The sequence below is a fragment of the Motacilla alba genome, chromosome 4, assembly GCF_015832195.1.
Source record: "Motacilla alba alba isolate MOTALB_02 chromosome 4, Motacilla_alba_V1.0_pri, whole genome shotgun sequence".
Lineage (NCBI taxonomy): Eukaryota > Metazoa > Chordata > Aves > Passeriformes > Motacillidae > Motacilla > Motacilla alba.
In genome coordinates, this window is record NC_052019.1 from 32,170,840 (window position 1) to 32,192,435 (window position 21,596).

General features: G+C 38.7%; 2 protein-coding genes, 1 long non-coding RNA gene and 1 pseudogene across 5 annotated transcripts in view; 3 read left to right on the forward strand and 1 right to left on the reverse strand.

Moving 5' to 3' along the window:
• LOC119700049 overlaps positions 1-18,861 on the forward strand; it is a 45,158-nt gene extending 26,297 nt beyond the window's left edge. The window contains exon 3 of the long non-coding RNA XR_005256643.1: positions 14,079-18,861. This is a non-coding gene — a long non-coding RNA (uncharacterized LOC119700049). The remainder of the gene's footprint in view (positions 1-14,078) is intronic.
• Positions 3,534-6,018, forward strand: LOC119700047 (claudin-22-like). The gene has a single exon (XM_038134302.1). The coding sequence runs from the start codon at positions 5,360-5,362 to the stop codon at positions 6,011-6,013; it is 654 nt and encodes a 217-aa protein (XP_037990230.1). The 5' UTR covers positions 3,534-5,359; the 3' UTR covers positions 6,014-6,018.
• Positions 7,231-7,977, forward strand: LOC119700046 (annotated as a pseudogene).
• Positions 8,720-21,596, reverse strand: part of WWC2 (WW and C2 domain containing 2) — a 95,791-nt gene continuing 82,914 nt past the window's right edge. For all 3 annotated transcript variants that reach the window (XM_038134299.1, XM_038134301.1, XM_038134300.1), the window contains 4 exons: positions 20,190-20,282; positions 18,871-19,113; positions 13,332-13,459; positions 8,720-11,354 (listed from right to left, as the gene is read on the reverse strand). In XM_038134299.1, coding sequence (XP_037990227.1) covers positions 11,288-11,354; positions 13,332-13,459; positions 18,871-19,113; positions 20,190-20,282 — 531 coding nt within the window. In that variant the 3' untranslated portion in view covers positions 8,720-11,287. The remainder of the gene's footprint in view (positions 11,355-13,331; positions 13,460-18,870; positions 19,114-20,189; positions 20,283-21,596) is intronic.

The following is a 21,596-nucleotide window of genomic DNA, read 5'->3' on the forward strand; positions in this document are numbered from 1 at the left end:
AGCTTTTCTTGATGTAAAGTAGGGGAGGTGGGAGGGAGTAGAGAGAAGGGGTGAGGATGAATGTGGCAGAGGACAACAGTAAAGTGTATATTTAAGCTTTAACTAATACTGAAAATGGTAGTGCTTTAATTTGTTGATGACAGGATGTCATGAACTCTTTGAACAATAGGTTTGCTTAGATAGATTTCATTACTGAGGAGATACTTAAATTCTAATGAAATCCTGTGAGAGAAGAAAGGGAAGAAAAACTGATTTGATTTTTTTTTTGGTTGGTTGAATTTTTTTGTTTTATTTGTTTTTTGGTGGGATTTTTTTTAACCAAAAAGATATTGCAGTGTGAGAGAGAACAATTGTTTGCTAGGAAAGATCTTCCCTTTCTGCATTTCCTAGCTCTCTGAACCTTAAAAGGTAAAGAGCAAAACCAATTTAATCCACTAGAATCTAAGGAACAATCATATTTCAAACAACCATAAATTTGTTCAGGTTCTTTCCTCCCTTCCCCTCAAATCTCAATATGGCAGACAAGCAAAATGCTGTAGGTGCCCCACACTTCCTTGACTTACAGTTTATGTTACATTCTGGCTGGATTGCTGTTAAAAGGTGTGTGCAGTCTTCTAATTTATGGTTAGCAAGCCTGTATCACCTTTGTAATCCCAACTGTCATGCAATAACAATTCCTATGTAGGTTCAACTGGGAACTATAAGTAATTTCTCATAAGTTTACTGATAATAACAAACGTATCTTAAAGAATGAGAGAAAGATTATTATAATAATTGTCTGCAGATGTGAAATGAAAAGCATTATAGAAATATATATCTGTAATACTCTGTTAAACCAGAATGTCCCAATGAGGGATTCATGGTGATAAATAAGCCCATACATTTCACAGCTCAGAAATTAGTTTTTTAGACTTTCATCATTCAAGGAAATCACATTCCAATCACTGCTCAACTGACATGAGTTTTCATACTTACAGTAATCTCCTGTATTGACAGTATATAAAAAATAATCCCCTGAAGAATAAGGCTAATTTTCTAACCCAGTCAACCCTCACTTTGAAGTCTGGATTGGGATGGTGCTGGAAAAGTTTTGCTAAGGTTGAAGTACTGAGCCTTAAAGCATTCTTTATTCTTCCAGTGTAATGATGGCAAATCTACCCTCTCTCATTTCAATGTTTTGAATAAGTCCCTAAAGCAGAGATCAGCAGTTTCTTGCTGCTGTGCTTGACTCTTTCAGTGCCTTTCCCTTCTAGACTTTGTGCAACTACTATTAGTTCTACATGACATCCTATTTCAAGCTTTTGATTGATCTTTCAGAAGTGAAACTGTTAGCAAGGTCTTTCAATCACAGAAGTACATTTCTTTTGCATGTGTAACAGATTCTTGCTAAAGTTGCTTAATGAATTGCAACCGGTGTTTGAAGAGGGAAGGTATGCAGGCTTGGGAAGTCCCTGCAATACTGAAAAGCAGGGAATATGCCCTTTTGAAATCAGGACAGTGATGGCTGTACCCTTTTCCCACTTGAGAGGGTTCTGCAGCCCCTTCCTGGCTCTCCTGAAGGTGCTAAATCCTCACCTTCTCCTGCTGTGCTCAGTCCAGCCCTGCCTGGCTGTGTCTGTGCTGGCCCTGGCAGTGTGGAACCAGCAATGTGGAACCATCTGCAGGGGCTGCATTGCTGGGGTGTCCTCACTGCCTACACTGGGGAGGTGGATCAGAAGAGGTGTTGAGGCCTTTGTGATGACTTTCTTTGTCTCTGCTGGACTGTCCCATTCTGCTCTAAATTCTCCACAAAATATTTAGTCGTTTGGGTTTATGACTTTGCTCTAGCAGTGTCCTACCATTCACTGAGTGGCAGGGTCTTCAGATGTAATACAGAAACAAATAATGCGGTCTTACAAATCATCACCTCTAAATATTGAGTTCAGTTTTTAGTGAAAGTGTAATGACACTGTGAGCTGTGTGTGTTTAAAGTTACTCTCTTTTCTCTTTTCAAGATGGAAATTGTCATTATCTTCATAACTGGCATACCCCTCTCCATATTGCCTCTTACCTGCTTTCACAATGACTTCTAAGTGCCCATAATTAAAGGTTGCTGTTGTGGATTGCACTAGGGTTCAAGAAGAAGTGTAACAAGCGCCACTCATACATTGAAGGGGGGAATACTAGTGGACATTGTGTTGCTTTGATTCACTGAACTTCTCACATTACTATGTTTACCCTTCCAGCTCTGTATGAGGCTGTGTCTAACCTGGTACTGTAATTCCAATGAGGGAAACAGAGGAACTCAAACAGAAGAACCACCATACTAACTTTAGGAATAAATAAATAAAATTTAGATTAGTTCACATCATTAGGAGGTCAAAAGGTACCTGCTGTCACTCTCTTGTGAAGTTTATGACTCTCAAGATTTGGACACACGCAGATAGATACTCAGGGAGAAGTCAACTTATGTACTGTGGTGCTCTCTGAAGCACCCTGAAACCTTAAGCTCTAGCAATACAAATAATAATTTTTGTCAAATCTCACTTAAATGCAGACTAGAGTAAGTCAGTATGGATAGCAGTATGGGTTGTGTTATTTGCTTGGTGTGTCTGTGGTTTCACTGAAGAGCACATTGGCTGTGCAAACCCAAAAGATGCTCCAGCTGCACAAAGAAATGTATTCCTAGTTGAGTAGGGAAATGTTAACTCTCATGACTTCCATTTCAAGCAATAAGGTGAAAAGCAAAAGACTGCCAAGCTGAATGAATTAAGTCACTTGTAGGAAGCTGCTGAAGACACTTCCTTGCCAGCTTCTGACAGCAGCTGTTTTACTGGCTGTAGCCAAGATTCTGCTGTAGAAAATCTATACACTAGCTTATATTTCCAGTTGCTCTGAGCTGTAGGACAGAAACTGATGGGAGCCCAATTCTAGCCCTTCTAGGCTATGTAGTAACTCTGACACATATGTGTAGGAACAAGTCCACCAAATTCAATTATTCTGAGAATGAGATATTTTTAGATGTAGAGAACAGGAGTAACAGTGGGCAGGAAAATTGTGAAAGAAAAACAAGGGAGATAAGACCAAGGCAGTGACTGACCTAAGAATGTACATAGTCCAGCTGTGGTTTTTCTTAAGATCAGTAAGTTCCAAGTAAAGGCATTTCAGACCTGTTACAATCCTAGTGCCAAGGCAAGTGTTACCTTCTCCTCCCCTCCAAAAGAACAAGAATTGCATATAATATTTTCCAGAGTAGTGTAAGGAAGCTTTTCTTGCTCAAAGTTAGTGCATTGTTAATTGTAAGTTGCAGAACTTAATTGGCAGATCCTACTAATGCAGCAGTTCCAGTGCTTCTGACGGCTATAATTTAAAGGCTGGTATACTGTGCCTGTTGTAGTCAACATTTGCAAAATGGATGGACTTCACAGACTGGATGCTGTTCTCAGACTATATTGACTGTTGGAATTAAGAGCAGAGAAGAAAATATTAAATGTTCACAGTCAAGAGAAGTGCAACAGGCTTCCATAATAGTCTTTCAGTAACTATGACTTTAACGTCAGATAAGCATGTAGCCCCTGAATGAGCAGAATCACTCCTAAATCATGGTTGTTTATCTTAAAAATTATTTAAATGGTGTTATGGAGGTTCTCATTGAAAGTCACAAGGATTTCCAGAACTAGAATTCCTCCTCTGAACAGAGAAAGGGCACAGAAACAACAATGCCAAATATGGAAATACATTCTGGAGAATGAATGAATGAATGAATGCAAGATTGATCTGTCTTGTTTTTCTTTTGCCCTGTGGATAGCCAAAGTTACAGGGTAGCTTGCAATACTTTGTTCTCAGTGTTGTCAGTTATATCCTTGGTGATCTCTGGTCTTGTGCATAGTAATTTTTTTAACAAGTATAAGCTGACAAACTAATGGGTTGGCACAAAAGAAAGGGAGATAGATCATCCTTCTGGGTTTTTTTTTGTTGGTTCTTCACAGCTTGTTACAGGAAAAAAAAACAAGGGTTTGAATTTAAAATTCTCTGTAAAAATGAGGAAGAAGAGATCATCTCACAGTGGCAGTTCTTAATGATACCCTTAATGACACCCATGATAATGATTCAGGATTTGGGAAACCTTCAAAATCAGTGTTATATTTTCCCATCACATAACCCATTTTGAGCAACTGAGAATTAAAACATACAGGTAAATAAATTATCACATCTAGGAGATGAAATAAACAAAGACTGGAAAACATCTCTGGGTCATACTCTTGTAGACTTGTTCATGCTGCTGAGCTCCTTCCCAGACAGGCTGTGCTTTTACATGTGGGAAGGGAAACAGCAAACAGATGTTCTCCTTTTGACCCTGTAGACAAGCACAAGGTTAGCTGACATGAGAGCAGGAAAAAGCAGGGTTTCCTAATGGGGTAATGGCATAATGGCATCTTGCTTTGATCAGAAAGGTGTGCTAGGCATTCCTGGCCCTGGGAGCATTGAGTGCCAAATGCTGTTAGATACTGTGAATACTCTGTGTGCCATCTGGGACATGGGCTTTAGGAAAGGGGACACTGAGCTGGTGTAAGCTGCTACTGTGGTGTTGCTGAAGTCCTGGGGCAGGTAAAGTTTACGCTGGCTGATGATCTGCCCGGGTTCATTATGGTGGAGGGGATGTCTAAGATTTCATTTTCTACGGTACTTTCACCATACCCGTCTCCTTTTCCCCTTAAGAGTCCGTCAAAACAAAGCCCATTTTAAAAGAAATGAATGTAGAAAATGTGAAACGTAAGGATCTTTTACAAAGTGTCTTTTACAGTGCTGGGTACATAAAACAGGGCAGTGGAAGGTAAGCCATTATGTATGTTGAGGAAGCCTAAGAATAAAGATTATAGGCAAACAGTCTACCTTTCTTTACAAGGCCTTGATTTACATCCCTGAAATCTCAAATTTAGCTATTACAATGAAGTCCTGTTGCACACAGAGCTGCCTTTTTATCACCACTTAAAATCTAATTAATCCGTATTGAAGCACAAAGATTTCTGTTGTGTTTTAGGGTGAGGGGTCATAGAGCCCTCTTTGTTCATCCTAAGGCTTGTAATCATCGGGCATTGGGATATAATTTTACCAAGCAAATTGGAAGGTAACAGATCAAATCCTTATCGGAAAGCCTAACTCATGGTTTAGTGAAGTCCTTCGTCCTTTATGTGAAACTTTATATTCGTGAAGAACAAAAAAGTGTTTCAGAGCTCCCAAAGGGTTAATAGCAAGGGCTTATATTTGGGGCAGCAGAGACCTAAAATCATCACAGCTTCCACCATCACTCAAGGTAGCAGTTGGTACAGAACTGCTGGGGAGACCTTTCTCCTCAAGCGTTCAGGACTCTGCTCTTGCAATGGCCTTAGTCTATCAACCAGTGATGCAATTAAGTGGCATATTGGTCTCTCTGTTGGGATGGGTCCTGTCCTGTCTCACCACCTATCTGCCCCAGTGGAAAAACCTTAACTTGGAACTAAATGAACTGGAGATCTGGACCATGGGACTCTGGCAAGCTTGTGTTGTCCAGGAAGAAGGCGGAATGCAATGCAAGGACTTTGATTCTTTCCTAGCTTTGCCTCCAGAGCTCAGGATTTCTAGGATTTTGATGTTTTTTTCCAATGGATCAGGGCTCTTGGGCCTTCTGCTCTCAGGATTTGGGTTGGACTGTTTGAAAATTGGTGAAAGACAACAGGAACAAAAGAAACGGTTGTTGCTGTTTGGAGGAATGCTCTTCTGGATATCGGGGATTACAGCTATTGTCCCAGTTTCCTGGGTTGCCCATGCCACAGTCCAGGAATTTTGGGATGAGAATATACCAGATATTGTTCCCAGGTGGGATTTCGGGGAAGCATTGTTTGTTGGCTGGCTTGCTGGATTTTGTCTTATATTAGGAGGATCCCTACTTAATTGCACAATCTGTTCTACTGAAGTCCATCCGTCTTCGGTCCATTATGCAGTAGCAGAACAGCAGGATCAGTGTCAATGCTTGGAAACTGAAACAAGGCCTTAAAATGGGAGGTTTTAAGCAGTACAGCAATACTGCCCTATCTTTTCCAAATCCTAGTGCAAGCCAGAAGCTTGTTCCGGTAGTAATTCAAAGGACTCTTTGTTATCCAGCTGATTTCCTAAATTTATACCTGTTTTCTCCATAAACTGGTATTGGAAGATGGTGTGTTTTCTCACTTGTGGAACTGCTTAAAACTGTTTCGCAGCAAAATGCTGAGGTGTTCACAGACTGCACAGAAAAGGTGCTTTTGCTTTCTTAACTGCACTATAAAATCCTGAAAATGAATATGCATGTTTTCTTACTACTTGGATTTTAACCAAAATGTGCTTCCTTTTTTATGTAACCAGTGAAATAAGCCCCAAAGTTTGACTCCCTGTTGCAATTTTCCACTTGACTGATGCCGTGACGTATGAACTTAGAGGAGATTTCCGATCCTAAACAGTGAATACTGGCATTGCATCGAATGGCTTTTCTGTATATTTGGAAATAGTAGGTTTCTGAAATTGTAGCAAGCTTTGCAACTGTCTTTTTGTGCATGGGGTGTGATGGTGTGGGTGCTTAGACCCAACAAGCTGTGTTTTTCCTGTCTGCCACATTAAACTGCCCATACAAGTTATTCTAAGTGTTTCTGGCACCTGCATACTTTATGCACCAAAATAGGCTGAGAAATGCTGTTTTAAAAATCAATGTTGCTATCTTCCTCTGACACGGGTCTGGAGTCATTACGCATCCTATCTAAGGTTCCTTAAGTTCCATTCACTCATGTTTGGAACACGTTGCTGTATATTTGACATTGAACATATGGCATTAAACTGGCCACAAAGCAGACAGTATCGTTTGCTCTAAGTGGAAGTGCATCAGTGTGGCATTAGATAACTTAAAAACTAACAGTGAGATGCCAAAATCAGCAAAACTGCTGTAATGCTTTAGTTGATTGATGGAAAACCAAGTATATGCTTTTCTTAAAAAAAACAAACAAAAAATAATGAAAAGTGAGCCCAACTGTGGCTATTCTGCTACTGCTTTGCCACACCACATCCCAGTCCCCCAAACACTACACATGGAACCAGGCAAAGCAAAGTAGGAGGGAGGGCAGAAGTATTTCATGCTTCATAGAGCATAGTTTTAACTTGTGCTTATTTATGACAGAGTATGACAAAGAACTGAGCTGAACAGTGCCTGCAAAAGCCAATGGTTTGGTGCTTCTGTGATTCCAAAAAATGAACTTGGCAAGCAGACACAGGCTACTGTTAGCTGAATTTCTGTTGTCTTTGCTAGGAAGGATTTTAACTGATACCTGTAACTACTTACCAGGCTAGAAAAATCTCAACTTAGACATAAATGCACCAGAGCTTTGGAGCACAGGACTCTGGCAAATGATGTATAAACACAGTGTAAAGATTTTTATTCTTTTCTAGAATTCAAGATTTCCATGATTTTAGTAGCTACATAAAATGAACTAGGACTTTTGAGCCTTGTGATCTCCAGTCCTGGTTTGGACTGTCTAAAGAGGGAGGATACAGTGCAGAAGATAAAAAAAGCTGTTATTACTTGGAAGAATACTCCAGGCGATGTCTGGAGACCCTGTCCCTTGCTTATACTCTAATCCAGGAGATTTGGAATGGCAGCATCCCAGAGATTCTGCCCAGACAGGAATTAGGGGATACACTGTTCAGTGCTGCGTTTGGTGGATTTGTTCTAATTCTAGGGGAATCTCTACTCCTCTCCACAATCTGTTTATCATCTGACCATCACTTACAAGAGCAGTATCCAATGGCAGATATACAAGATGCCCATCAGCATCTGGAAATTGGAAATGGAAGACTTAAAAAGAGGCTGGTATCAGGTTTTCGAACATTTTGCTTGCATTACAGTAAGAGACAAAGACCTGCTGAACAGACAGGTTACTGTTTACAAGAGCAGGGGTGGGATTTTTCTTACTGAGTTGCTCCTTTAATCACTACTTACTTCCACTTTTAATTACATGAATTGATGAGCTATGGTAATTTAAGCCACCACTGTATTTCTCCCAAGTCTGATAAATGGCAGATTTTGTTTTTGAGGTATGACTTGGGGGAGTGAGTATAAAATTTTTAATCTCTAGGCCTGCATGGAGACTTGACCATATTTTAAATGGCAGAACTCCTACTGGGGCTGCTTTATGTTTTTTTTTTACAAAAGAATATTAGTTGAAGTCTGAAAGAGTTTGTATCACCAGCTCACCATGCACTACAAAAACCTAATGCAGTTCAATGTTAAATGAAGTTCCTGTATAATTTACAGTAAACAAAATGTTCTCAGACATTATGGAATATAATGCAAGATTCTCCGTCGTGAGAATATGACCATCTCTATCCCTGCCCAATCTCTGTCTCTAAGGAAAGCCAGTATTTCTGGGCAATAATGAGCTGTTGTCTGGAGGAGACTCAACCATGTTCCTTGCAGGTGCAGTTTTTACTTCATGAATGTAAAGAACTAACTTCAAGTATAGGAATTAGTTTCCATATAGCATCCTTACAGCTGTCAGTGATTGATGTGAACTTTCTATAAATTGCCATGATTTTATATTGACAAAGCTGTAGCAGCCATCTGTTTCTGCAAAGACCATATAGAGAGATAGGAGAGCAATAAAAGAATTAAATAAAACACTGGTCTGGAAAAGAGCTTTGTTAAAAAATGTATTTTCCAATCACTGAAACACATGAAAAGTGCAGAGACAAGTTAATCTATGTAATGTACTTGCATACTCTTACAGACAAAATTAGAACAGAAACACATTCAGAATATAACCTGATTAAATATTTAGTTCAGTCCTGAGCATTTGATATTTAATACAGTATAAACATAGCAATAGTAAAAAGAAAAATAATCTTAAAATTATTTGTGTTTTATTACAATTTCTGCTAAACTTTGCTCATTTGGCTAAATATTCTTGTACCAGTAATATTTACTTTTTGATATATTCAACTGCACTGACATTGGTACCTGGCAACAGAACTAATTACATTCGTTATACCCTGCTGTGCAGGGTAAATTTCACTTCAAGAGTAATATTTATCACTTTATACTGATGGGATTTATTTGTATGTAATATTTTAGCTTATTCTATTGAGTGTTTCAAGTGTGACACACTGAATTAGTAAAAAAACCCCAAACTCCAAACCCATAATTAAAAGCTGCCTATAAATATGTTCAACTTTATCAATCTGGAAAATGAAGAGCATGACTATGTCTGTCTCTCATTTTTAAAGGAATTCAGTAAGCTGAAGCCAGCAATACTTAAGTTTTGACTTCACCCTATGCTTACAAATCAGACAATAATACTCTTTTTTGGAAAATTATTCAACATTTGAGAAAAAAACAGCTAACTGGGCAAGAATTTAGACACCTCTAACTATTTTTCACAATAGCATCTTAATTGACAAATACTTTTATGGCCAGAACTGAACTATATTAAACAGAACATAAATAAGACTGTAAATAAATAAAAGAAAAATCATAATGTAGACCTCTAAACATCATTCTACAAACACTTTATATAATCAAATTGAGAAGTTGAAACTGTCAACCTTCATTTTACCTCTACATTAAATAATTCCAGATTTTTTTAATTGACCTTTCAAACATGAATGTTATCTCAAACCCAAGACACAAAAAACAAATGGGGCATTCATAAAGGATGTTCAATCAGTCATCTTGCTCAAAATAGCATGTTTGGCTTTATATTTCAGTGAACTGATGTATTTGTGCATAAGCAAACCAATGGGTGTTACACAGACCTGTCATTACAGAATTGTCGCTTTGAATCTAAGACAGCTGCTACCATATTGTGGTAATATTGTTTCCATTTGCTCAGCAAGTAATTATAACATTTCTGAAAGATGAAGTTCATGCAATGTGGCTTGTTGCTTGGGGAAGAAAACTGTAGCCAGTGAATGAAATACATCTGAGTGCAACATACTAATTAGAAAATGAAATATTTCTGTTCTCTGCAATATCCACCTACTTACACAGTATCCACAGAAGACGACCCCAACTGCTTTAGCAAGACAGGACTGCTTGAACACCTACATCCAATGTTCTGAACTTCCAACAGAAGGCATCCAAGTTGCCTTCTGATGAAGCAGCCTGCTAGGAAGAAGCATGTAAGACGTTTGAAACAAGCTGTTCACATCTATTCATTAAACATGTGCACCCCCAACTGCATACAGGGCCAATTGTGTATTTTAAAAATCGTTATTTATTGTACCAAAATTCATGCAGACTTCTAGTAAGGAACTTTTTCAGAAAAGGGTTTACTTTACCAACAGGACTTCTGTTATCTGAGTTAGCATGTGAGAGAATTTTTTCTGGTATAAATATTTTCATGATGCATCTCCAGATCTGTAAACCTAGCACACTCCTTCATTATTCCTAGCTGGCAATCAGACAGCCCCCTGGGACAAAAAATTAACAGAGAAAAACTCTGTTTTAAGAGCACAGTGGGTGTAACTATTCCAATTTCAATGGTGGTATTATGAATTTGATTCATCCTGTTGAGAAAGCAGCTGTCCCTTTTGGTAGTCTCAAAGTAAGTTTTTAGGGTTACTTGTCTGCCTTGCCTTTCTCACTCTCCCGCAGATGCAAGAAACCTTTTAGTGCAGGTTAAAGTACTGTACATTCACAAAACTAAACTCTGAACTCTTTGTCTTCCTACAAAGTATTAAAAAACAAAACCAGAAGAAATTTATTTTCAGAAACAAAATTACATTGTGGATAATAAATCTAATCAGCAGCTGTTGTGAGGCAGCCTGGATGTTTTGGAAAGGAGCTTATGCTTGTGGTTAACTTTAAACTATAAAAGTTACACTCTTGTACAAAAGTATTGCATGGCAGAACAGCCATTTTCACAGTCTGCTCACATTAAAATAGTGAAAAGATAAACAATTGTCTGTTGAACATAATTTTTCTCAACACAGTGCAGTTCAACAGGATACATGCTTAGTACTGCCTTTGTTCCTCTGTTCCATCTTTACAAAATAAAAACACAGATGCGATACACACAAACTGTACAAAATCAGCATCACTATACCAAAATTATTGTACTTTGGTTTTCTGTATGTTGGGGTTTTTTGCAATTTTTTAAGCTTACAACAATTCAGTTCACTATATTTTACAAATAAACATATTAATAGTGAATGTAAAATAGAAGATCTTTGAAAGCACATCACTGGAACTACAAAGCTCATCTGAAAAAAGATGAACAAGTGGAAAAAACACTTCAATGAAAATGCATAATTATACATCATCAGCTGGAAGGGCTGGTATACTGATCTTTGCTCTTGTGAAGTACGCTATCTTCTCCCTGAAATTGGAAAAGAAAACAAGGGATTTTTTTACCATGTGTGGCATGACTCCAATGTCATCTGCTGCAGAGTTGCTAATATTAGAGCATAGTTCTTTAAAACACAGGTTTGGAAAATACACAGAAAATTTATTCACAACAAATGTGGCATTCTGACACAATTACTTTCTTATGCAGATTTATGTAAAAAGTAGTTCCAATTTTGAAAGAGAAAAAATACCAGTATTTCATTAATACCTGCAATAATAAGACTGAAATATTGTTCAAGTCACTGAATTTCCAATGATGATATTTTCAGTAGGGGGATGAGAAGGCAAAATAAATAATTTTATCCTATTATGGGAAAAGGCCAAGGGGGAAATAGTTGTGTCTGGGCAAGACTTAGAAAAGCAGAATTGTCAACCTATTCTCCAGTTGCTTCCCCTGTGCTGTTACCTTTTCTGTCACCTATGAACCGAGACATTACTGAAGCATAACAAGTTTACACAGGGTTGCCTAGCAGCAGGCTAGAAAGCAGAAGAGAAATATTGGGGGGCTTAAAAATTAAAGCTCAGACGAGTCATTCTTGAAAGCTTTAAAAATATCTCTCTGTGATTAGTCTGAGGCCACAGCACTGTAAGAAGTCCAACTAGCAGGGTATGCACAATTCAGCCTCCAGAGGTAAGTATTTATATATTTAGAAGACTAAACCATGTTTTCCACTGGAGAAGCTTGAGTTTCCATGAAAAACAGTAGTTCAGAGCAAAATCAACCTAAACTGGCTTTCTCTTCCTAGTTGTGTGGTGACTAGAAAATAAAGGAAAATAGAGCCTTTTGATATCCTTCTTGCAGGGGAATGGGGGTTTAGGCACTATTATACATTCCTGTAGATTTAGGCAGCAGTCTGTCTGTGATGGCTCTTAACTGACCAGCACTGATCAAAACCCTTTCTCAAGACATGCACAAAAACTGAAATCTTCAGGATGCTCTGAATTTCAAGCTGAAGATAAATAACTCAGCTGTTACACAGCCGAGGAACCCCTTTCCTTTCTCTCTTGCTTTGATTCTGCATCACTTACAGCTATGGTTTGCAATACATGATGCCTCACAGCCCCCTACTTGCTTATGGATTTCTCCAACTGCTCACAAAAGAAGGTCAAAAAAAGAGAAAAAAGTCTCAACAGCTGACTTAAGTTTTTTATAAAGGAATCCAAAATTCAAACTTGAAAACTGTGTGGTAACTGACAAAACGTACCAAATTAACTTGCAGTACTGTTTCTACGTGCAAGAGCAAGAACTGCATTTCTCAATCAATAGATGTATATTTATTTTTATGTAGAAGTGTGGCCTCCAGCCTGCAAGCCCTGCCACTTACTGGCCAGTCTTTTAGGAATTTAGACCAGTGAGGATTAAGGTTTAAGATAAATGGTGTTCATTCTGTCTTATGCAAAGCAAGAACACTTCATTAATTGCTTCAAGTAATTGGTTGCTTCACAACCAAAAAGAGAAGGGAAACAAAACAGAGGAGGGATTCAAGATCTTTCTTAAATACTAAGTCTTGAGCAAGGCACAGGTAGTGGCTAATGAGTTACCTGATGAGCTGTATCCTGTCCTACTTCTCCTTAAGTGGCCATTTGTTTCAGGCCCTTGCCATCACTGGAAGAGCTCCCATGACTTAAAGGCCACTGTCAACCTGCTGTGGGTGAGGTGAGCAACAGCAAGAGTCACACATGTGCCTGCCTACAGCAGATGTCACACAGGGTGTGACACTCCATTCAGCTTCCTCACCACCTCTGAACCGCCACATGAGCAGGTCACCGAGGCCTGGCCCTCTGAAACGCAAACTTAGAACCATGTTAGAAATATGTGATGTTTCTGGCAAGTCAAAGCCATATGGATTTTTTTACTAATACTACAGAGCATGTCTGATTATACCCAGAAACAGTTCATGTTACTTGACTGCATTAAAAAGAGCATGAAAAGCAGAACAGGCCATACCTGAATGACTGCACCTGCAGTGGCACTTTCTGGCTCTGCTCCCGTAGCCGGCACACATCCTTAGAAGCCTTCCTCATCAATTTCTCAGCACTTAAACCTTGTTTCTGCTCTTCTTTTGACTGTTCAGCCTGTATCAAGAAAAACAACTGTATTTTGCTGATAAAGAACAACTACTTATTTCAAAGTGAGAGATGCTTCTGTGTCAAGCAAAACACTTGGCAGTGTCAGGTTTACTGTTGTGCTCAATGATACTAAAGGTCTTTTCCAGCCTTAATGAATCTGTGATAATCTCTATATAAAAGGTCAGCAAGATAAAAGACTGACATCATAAGCCTAAGCCACGGCTGCGAAATAAACCAATGGCGCTTTTCCTAAAAAAATAAACAGAGCAAATTCTGTGCCATCAGGGTGGATATTAGGTTTGATAAATTCTGATATTTCTTAGAGCTATAGTTAGACAATACCTAACGTTGTATGAACACATGTTGTCTATCCAAGCATCTTTTTAGAACTGAGTCACTGATTCTCTTCCCATATAAAATACTTCTATTTCCTGACAAAAGCTCTCAGGAAAGTTGCCTATACTTACTCTAAAATGACTGACAGAAAAAACAGGGAAGGCACGCTCTCAAAATACATTTTTAGGTTTTGTTGACCATGTTAGCAAGGAACATGAACTTTCTGTGACTTTATTCATGACATAGTGCCTATTCTGCACAAGACTCACTTCTTTCATTTGCATTGTAGAAGCGTAAAAGCCAAGGCAAGTGCACAGAACACCAGTGGTAACAAGAGATCAAAGGTCCTTTGTGAGCACTGCTGAGCAGCTACATACCCCACAGTAAGTGACTGAATTTCTGTACCTCAGTATTGCCAGCTCTATTACTTATGTCTTTACTAAGCATCAACAGGACAGCTGCAGCTATGCCATTCATCATTTCAGCAGCAAGACTGCTATTAATAGCTGTGCTTTGGCTGAAAAAACTTTATCAAGGGTTTCTGAATATCCAATAATTTGAACAGTAACTCTTTTTAGGTGGGCAGCCACCTGAAATTCTTAGATAAATGACCCCCGTTCATACACAGGTGAGTGCTGTAACAAATGCATTGTTGACCACATCACACGTGGGGTGCATGGTGAGGGCAGTGCTCTTCTAGACTGCAGAGGCTGTCAGACAAATGTTATTTATTGTATTTTGAATTTTGTCAGCCATCAAAATTCAATAGAAGCAGTTCACATTCCTAAACAGTTATAAAGTTGTAGAGACTTTAATTTTTGATTCTTTAGAGACTTGAAAATGCTGTTCATTACCTCAAATTAAAATACATTTGCAAGCCTGAAACAGCAGTCTTCAAAGCTAGTTTGTGACTTAGAAGTTCACATCCCAGTTCTGAATCAAACCCAGTAGACTCCTAAACAACAAAACCAACTAATTCAAAAGAGCTAGTCCATACTATCAGTTTCATACTGGGTAGTTATAAGAAAGCTGCTCACAGCAGGATAGTGGTACCCTCTTTCTGTTGAAACGCACTCTGGTTTCTATATGAAAGTGTTTTACATGAAAGAGAACCACCCTTTCAAAAAACTCACTCAAAATCCAGTCAGCTTGTACTGCTGTTAACTTCTTCAGTCCCCAACTCCAAAATAGCTATGATTTAAAAATGAAATTAATCTATAAATATTGTTTCCTTTATTAGTTAGTGAACATAAATTTGCAATCTACAACTGGTAATGTCTTAATTAATTTTATGTATGTCACTGGTCATATGTTTTATCAGCTCCCCTAATTAACATTTATCATCAAAGCACTAAACATACAATATGTCAAAATTTTCTAATTTATCCTTTCACTAACTATTTGTGAGATTCTTGTGATTACTGCATTTCAGGTTTAAGAGCATAGATGACTTGTTTTCATACTCTCTATTACCATGTATCCTTTTTTCATTTTTGAATCCATTTATTTTTTTAAGGATGCTCTATGAGAAACCTGGATTTCAGCCCAATGTCTCAGTAATATGCATATGAGAAGGTGTGTACATGACCAGGTCTGTATTTACATAGTGTTTTTTGAGTGCTTTATATAAAATACAGAAAATCACACTAATACAAAGGCCAGACATTCACTGAGTCCCAAAATCTGGCACATTTTGTGATGTACCTTCCCTACCCTGGCAACAGTAGGATCTCGGATTCTTTATGCAACCTGAAAACTCTCATTCATGACACTAATCTACCAAATGTAAGTGTCAGATAGGAATCTCTCTATCTGGGCTTAGCTTAAGCTTAAGTTAGTTTAAGATTACAAAGAAGAAACACTATCAAAATTTGAGCTGAAATGCTATTTCCTGTCTTGTTCTTCTGTGGGTTTTGTATAGGAAAAACTGAATCCAAAGAAAAACTAACTGTGCTAAATACCAATCACTGGGACAAGGACATACTTATTGTTGGTATTAATGACACAGTTACATATTACCTCAAAATAAATGATGTACTAAAAAGAAATAAAAGAAGATATTTACAGGAATCTTTTTAGTATATAAACAGCAGTAGTACTTTAGAGGACACTAGGTGTCTGAAAACTTACTTGCATAAGGATTTAAGACTCAAACTTTGAAACACTACAATTTCTCACAAACATCCAATCTAAACAAGAGAAAATGCTTCTGGTGCACAGAATTATCTCTGTTTTCTGATCTGCAGGTATTAGTGGGCATTACATACTTGCCGCACTTAAGAAGGTGTGGAAGAAATGAGAGGGAAGGTATGGAGTCTGTGGATCTGGCTTCAAGCAGAGTAACTAACTGCGTGCTAGCAAGCAGCCACTGATTTTTAACATCCCCCACATCTGCGGTTTCATTTTTCACTTGAGACTCTCTCAATTTCTCTGGCGTTTCCAGCTGCTGCATTAGTCTGTGCCATTATAATGCCTGCAGGATCTAAGAAATAATCTATGACAATGTTCTCTAGGCTGCTGTGTTTTGCTAACCCAAGGGGAAACACTGACAACACAGTACAGTGCTCTCAGGGTTGTTTTGCTCCGCAGGGGAAGGCTACAGTGATTTTAAGGGTAGAAATATTTCTAGAAACTTTGTAAGCACTCTTCAAAGAGGTGGAGTGACTGTGATCATTGTTCTGACTTTTACCTTGGGAAGGAGGACTAAAATGCTGTGCTGCTGCCTGCCTACATTTTAGGAATGTGTATTATTACCCTTATTGTTCACCAGTGTGTGTAATGGTGTTGATCACTGACAGCAGCCATACAAATTGTGACAAACCTCCTGCCTTGGAAGAGCCAGATGAAATAAAGCACAAATCCGAAGGATTCACAATATGAAATGTTGCAGAGGCATACTCTGTTCTAGAGGGAACAGTTTTAGAATGGGAGTAGTTTTAAATTAAACACTCAGAAAATATAATTTCTATCCCACATCCAGTATTAGATACAAACTATTAAATTCCACATAAATTTAGCTATGCTTCTTTTCTATAAGTTACTATTTTTATGAGTTAAAACTTGGATCAAATTAATATAATGAATTCACATGGTAAAACTAGTACAGTTACACTAAGTTTAAACACTGCACTATCTTCCCCTATTTTGCCCAGTGTTTTTCAGAGCACTCATCAATGTTCACCCTAAACTCTGCTACTGTTTTATAGTCATTTTAGTACTCCACCACTATAACCAACAATAGATGCCAAAAGAGGGACCAGAAGACACAACAGGACATAAATGTAGAATTGGGAGAGTTTTATTTCCTAAGGTATCAGTCAAGGACTTCTTGAAATATGTGGTGCCATTACATGCATTTTTCTACTATGAATTTAGCCAATCAATAAATTAATAATTTTTTGAACCTATGCAAACTTGCAGCACTCAATGTTTTATTGAAAACAGTTTTACAGTTTCTGAATGTCATGCTATGTTTGCTTGCATTTAACCTGCCATCTGCTCAATTTTCTACTTCTTGGTGAATACAAGACCATGATTAATTGCTCTCTTCCACCTCACTCATGGTTGTATGGACTTCAGTTGTAGCTGCTTAGTTGTTCCTCACACAGAAGTTGTTTCCTCCCTTGACCATCCTTGTTGACTCTCTGTAATTTTATCATCCACTTTGAAAAGGGAAACCAAAAATGAACTATGTTTATGGTACAGGCATAATAATATTTAGACCTTAAGGCAATGATATGTTTTGTTCCAAGCATTTTTCTTAGCAATTCCTGTCTTATTTGCTTTTTGATATCTGCTGATCCTGTGATGTTTTTGCTTATCTTTTGTCTCTCATATGTTAAGTACCTCATGCCTAACATTTCCTAACAAAGAGCTCAGCTTTGTAAATGTAAATATTAGGATCATCCTTTCCTCTTCTACACAAGGCTATTTACTGATACTCAGCTTTAAAAAAACCAAAACAACAAAACAAACAACTATTGCTTACATATGAGGAGGGCCTCTGCACCTTGTTAAAATTTTACATTTTTTTACAACTGAGTAACCTGGTGTATCAAAACACTAGTCTCTATCAACCATCAAGAGCTAAGGAGCACAGATCCCTCCTGGCTGTCACTCACAACCTCCCTCATTGAAAACTGATGTACATTGACAGACTTGGATGGGAAGGGGGCTCCAGAAGGTGTCTACTCCAACCTCCTGCTTACAGTAGATGATGCCAGACTTGAGTAGTCAGGGTCTTGACCAGTTAGGTTTAGAATCCCTCCAACTGTGCAGATTGTGTGGGTTTGTTTTACTTTTTTTACTTGGTTGGGTTTTTACTCCTCCAACAACCTCTCCAGGGCCCTATTCCAGTCGATGATCTCCATCATGACCTAAAAAACCAAACAACCTCCCAAAAAACATAATAAAAGCCCCACAACATCTAACTTATTAATGTATCTTGTTGGAATTTTCCATATTCCAACTTCTCACTGTTGCATCTCATTCTTCTATCCTGTTTCTTGTATTTTAATCATATGGGGGCATCCCACCTTATGGCAGTGCGTATATACTTGTACTGCTCAAGAGACCATCGCATAGAGAACAGAATTTGGCTTTCCTTTGCCAAAACTACAAGTATGTCCTGCACGAAGAAATAAGCCACTGCCTTTCCCCCATGCCCCTACCACTGTAAGTAGTGGTAACTGCTCCTCCTACCTGTTACAAGCATCTTTGGCTTGCCTGCACAAGTTCTGTGCAGACTGCAAAGCAACTGATGCTGAGGGACAGAAAGCACATGCAAGTCTGTAAAAGTATGGCTGAGATGTGAGAATTCTAAATTAAGTTTTAAGTAAATGCTATTTTACTACACCAACCATAACTATTACTTCAAACAATAGAGGGCACGAGGAAAATGTTACCTCAAATTCTACATTTAATGTTGTAATTGATCAATAAAGAAACAGTTTACATTATGTAATTACTCAAATGTGAGCTTCTATAAAAACCTTTTAACATCATTGAGCAAATTGTTCAACAAATTTGTATCAAAGGTAGGGGCACACTTACTCACAAATATGTGTGAATGCTGCTCATACCTGTTTTTCAGCTTGTTTCAAGAGTTTCTGGAAACGTTCATCCTCTAGCACACACAGAGGAAGGTCAGCCTCTCCTGCACCTTTCATTTCCTCAAGCTTCTGTTTGAGGTCCCGCAAGGCCTGGAGCTCGTCGTTCAGACGGCTCTGCCTCGTGCGTGACACCTGGAGGTCCAGCTCCAAGTCCAGGGAAGTGCGCACGGGGCACTCTTGCGCAGCTCTTCGCATGATGGGCTGGCAAACGGGCTGAGTCGTTTGGGAGACAGGACAGTAAAAATTAATACCTACAGAGGCTGGTGGAGAGTTGGATGCACTGCAGTTGAAAAAGCTCAAATATTCTGGGAGGATGGGGGTTTACCGGTCTTTTTTTCTGAAGTAAAATAATTCACCTATCCTGGAATTTTTCTTTAGTCACTAGCTAAAAATAAATGCTCCAACCAAGTGCACAGTGATATATTTAAGGTTAAAAACAAAAACCCATGCTGATCCCTGGGATGACACTGCCGGGAGACACAACACTACACAGAATTCCCCACAGATTTCAACTACATTATTTATTTTTGTAAATATTTGCTTTTTCAAGGCCTAACTGAACACATAATGTTACAAGCTGTGTAAACATGCACTTCTTCAGCATATTTCACATTATTTACTGACATTTCACAGTGACTTTCTGCATGAGTAAGTCAGGCAGGAGAAGCCATCTCGGACTATTCAGTATCCCAGAGTTTGCTTTCTTATGCAAAATGTATCCTGCTATTTGGTAACAAGGCTTCCAAGGGACTATTTTTCTAGGTACAATTAAGATTAAAATATAACTCTCTAAATTCACGTAAGAATTAATTTCGTGCAAGAGAATCTTACTCTCTTGTCTTTCAATCTTTTTGCTACTTGAATACCTTTGATGGAGAGTCAATTCCCTTTAAAAGGACATCTAAATCCTTGAAATTTTCACCTAAATTTGTTCAAGATGTATATTGCTGGTGTTGACTTTGGTGCAGCATAGCCACCTTGTGTCACGTTCTTTAACACAGATCCCTTTGACAGTAACTCAAGTTCAACAAGAAATGCCATGATGCTGAGCATCAGTGTCTCGCTGCTGGCTTCAGCCATGACTAAAACAACACAGGCTTTGTTGGAGGGGAGCTGACATTGGACAGAGACCACTACGTTGATATTTCAACATGAAACTACGGGACAGAATTGTGGTACTTGTGTTGCTTTTGCTGAAACATTTGAAATAAAGCGTATCCTTCATGTCATTTGGTATTCCCAGTGTCCCCACAGTCCATTTTAAACCACGTCCAGGTAACAGCACATACCTGTTTAACTCTCAGGCTCCGTCGTTCTGTGGCGTTTCTCACAAAGAGAGACTTCTTGGCTAGCGTGGAGCTATCGCTGTCGCTGCGATTCAGCTGCCAAAATGTACATAACAAACAGACATAAAGCACATCCATGTGCAAATACACCTGCACTGGCAGAACCAGTCAGGGAACCTCAGCCTTTATATACATGTAGGTCATATTCTTAGTATAAAGTTAACAAGTTTGCAACTAGAATAAGCATCGACTCTAAAATTATAATCCTATACCAAGACAACCATTGATCTTACTGAATGAACAGTAACACTCTTTAGGAATGCCAGGAAGGTAACTATAGTTATTAAGTACTGACAAATCATTGTCTGGCTGCAGATACAAACTATGGATTTTGCTTACCTGGGGCAGGCTTTTAACAAATTTACTACAGGGAAGGTAAATTACTGTAGGCATGCACCTGTCCAACAAGCAGTATTTTTGTATTGGTATTAATTGCAACACACAAAGGTGTGCCTACAGCTTCCTTCAGAAGCACTTCCTGCTTTTTAAATTATGTGCCACAGATCGGCAGTAGCTTCTTCATAACTTTAGCATTATTTCATACACATCAGTGCAGAATGATTGTTAGGTGCATCAGCATCAATAGGTGGTCAGAAACCTCCCTCTGCAGAATATGTATTTCAACTCTTCAGGAAAGGACAAGAAAAGAAATCCTTCTGCTAACATTTTGGTGGGAGCCAGGGGTCAGAAATACAACCAACTGCAATACACAGTACACCTCCTGAGAGACAAATCTGTCTTTTCACCATGAGCCATTAGTTGGAGCTCACTCCTTGATACAGAGGCAGCCATCGTCACTAATGTTCTTTAGGCACTTTTCAAGGGATGTTTTCCAAAGCACCAACAGACTTTGGTTCTGTCCACTAGGCCTCAAAGATCTCTGTCTTTTGTAACATCAGAGGTGCTCTCTCAAAGCCAGGCCATCTCTTCTGATTAGAGAGCAGCTGGCACTTCATCAGAGCGTATCCAACAGGCGCTTTCCTCTCATACAGCACCATAATGCAAGGAAGGCTGTATATGCCCGTGGTACAAGCTGGGGTCTGGGGACACCCCAGCTCTTCAGCCCTCTTTGTGAACTTGGATGCAGCTACAATGCCCACTCTGGAGGCCCCAGCAGTGGGCAACAACTGTTTCTGACACTGCAGAATATATATCTGCAAACATGTTCTTTTCACAGGGTACTTTGCTTCCAGGCAATACCATACACAATGAGAAACAGAACGGTTTATTCAAGGTAAGTTCTTTTTGATTCTAGCTCTTGGCAGCAGGCCTGTAGCAATGTTCAAAGCTACAAAAGCCTAATACTTTTCCAGATACAAGAGTCTCAGAAGTTTACACTAATTAAACTAC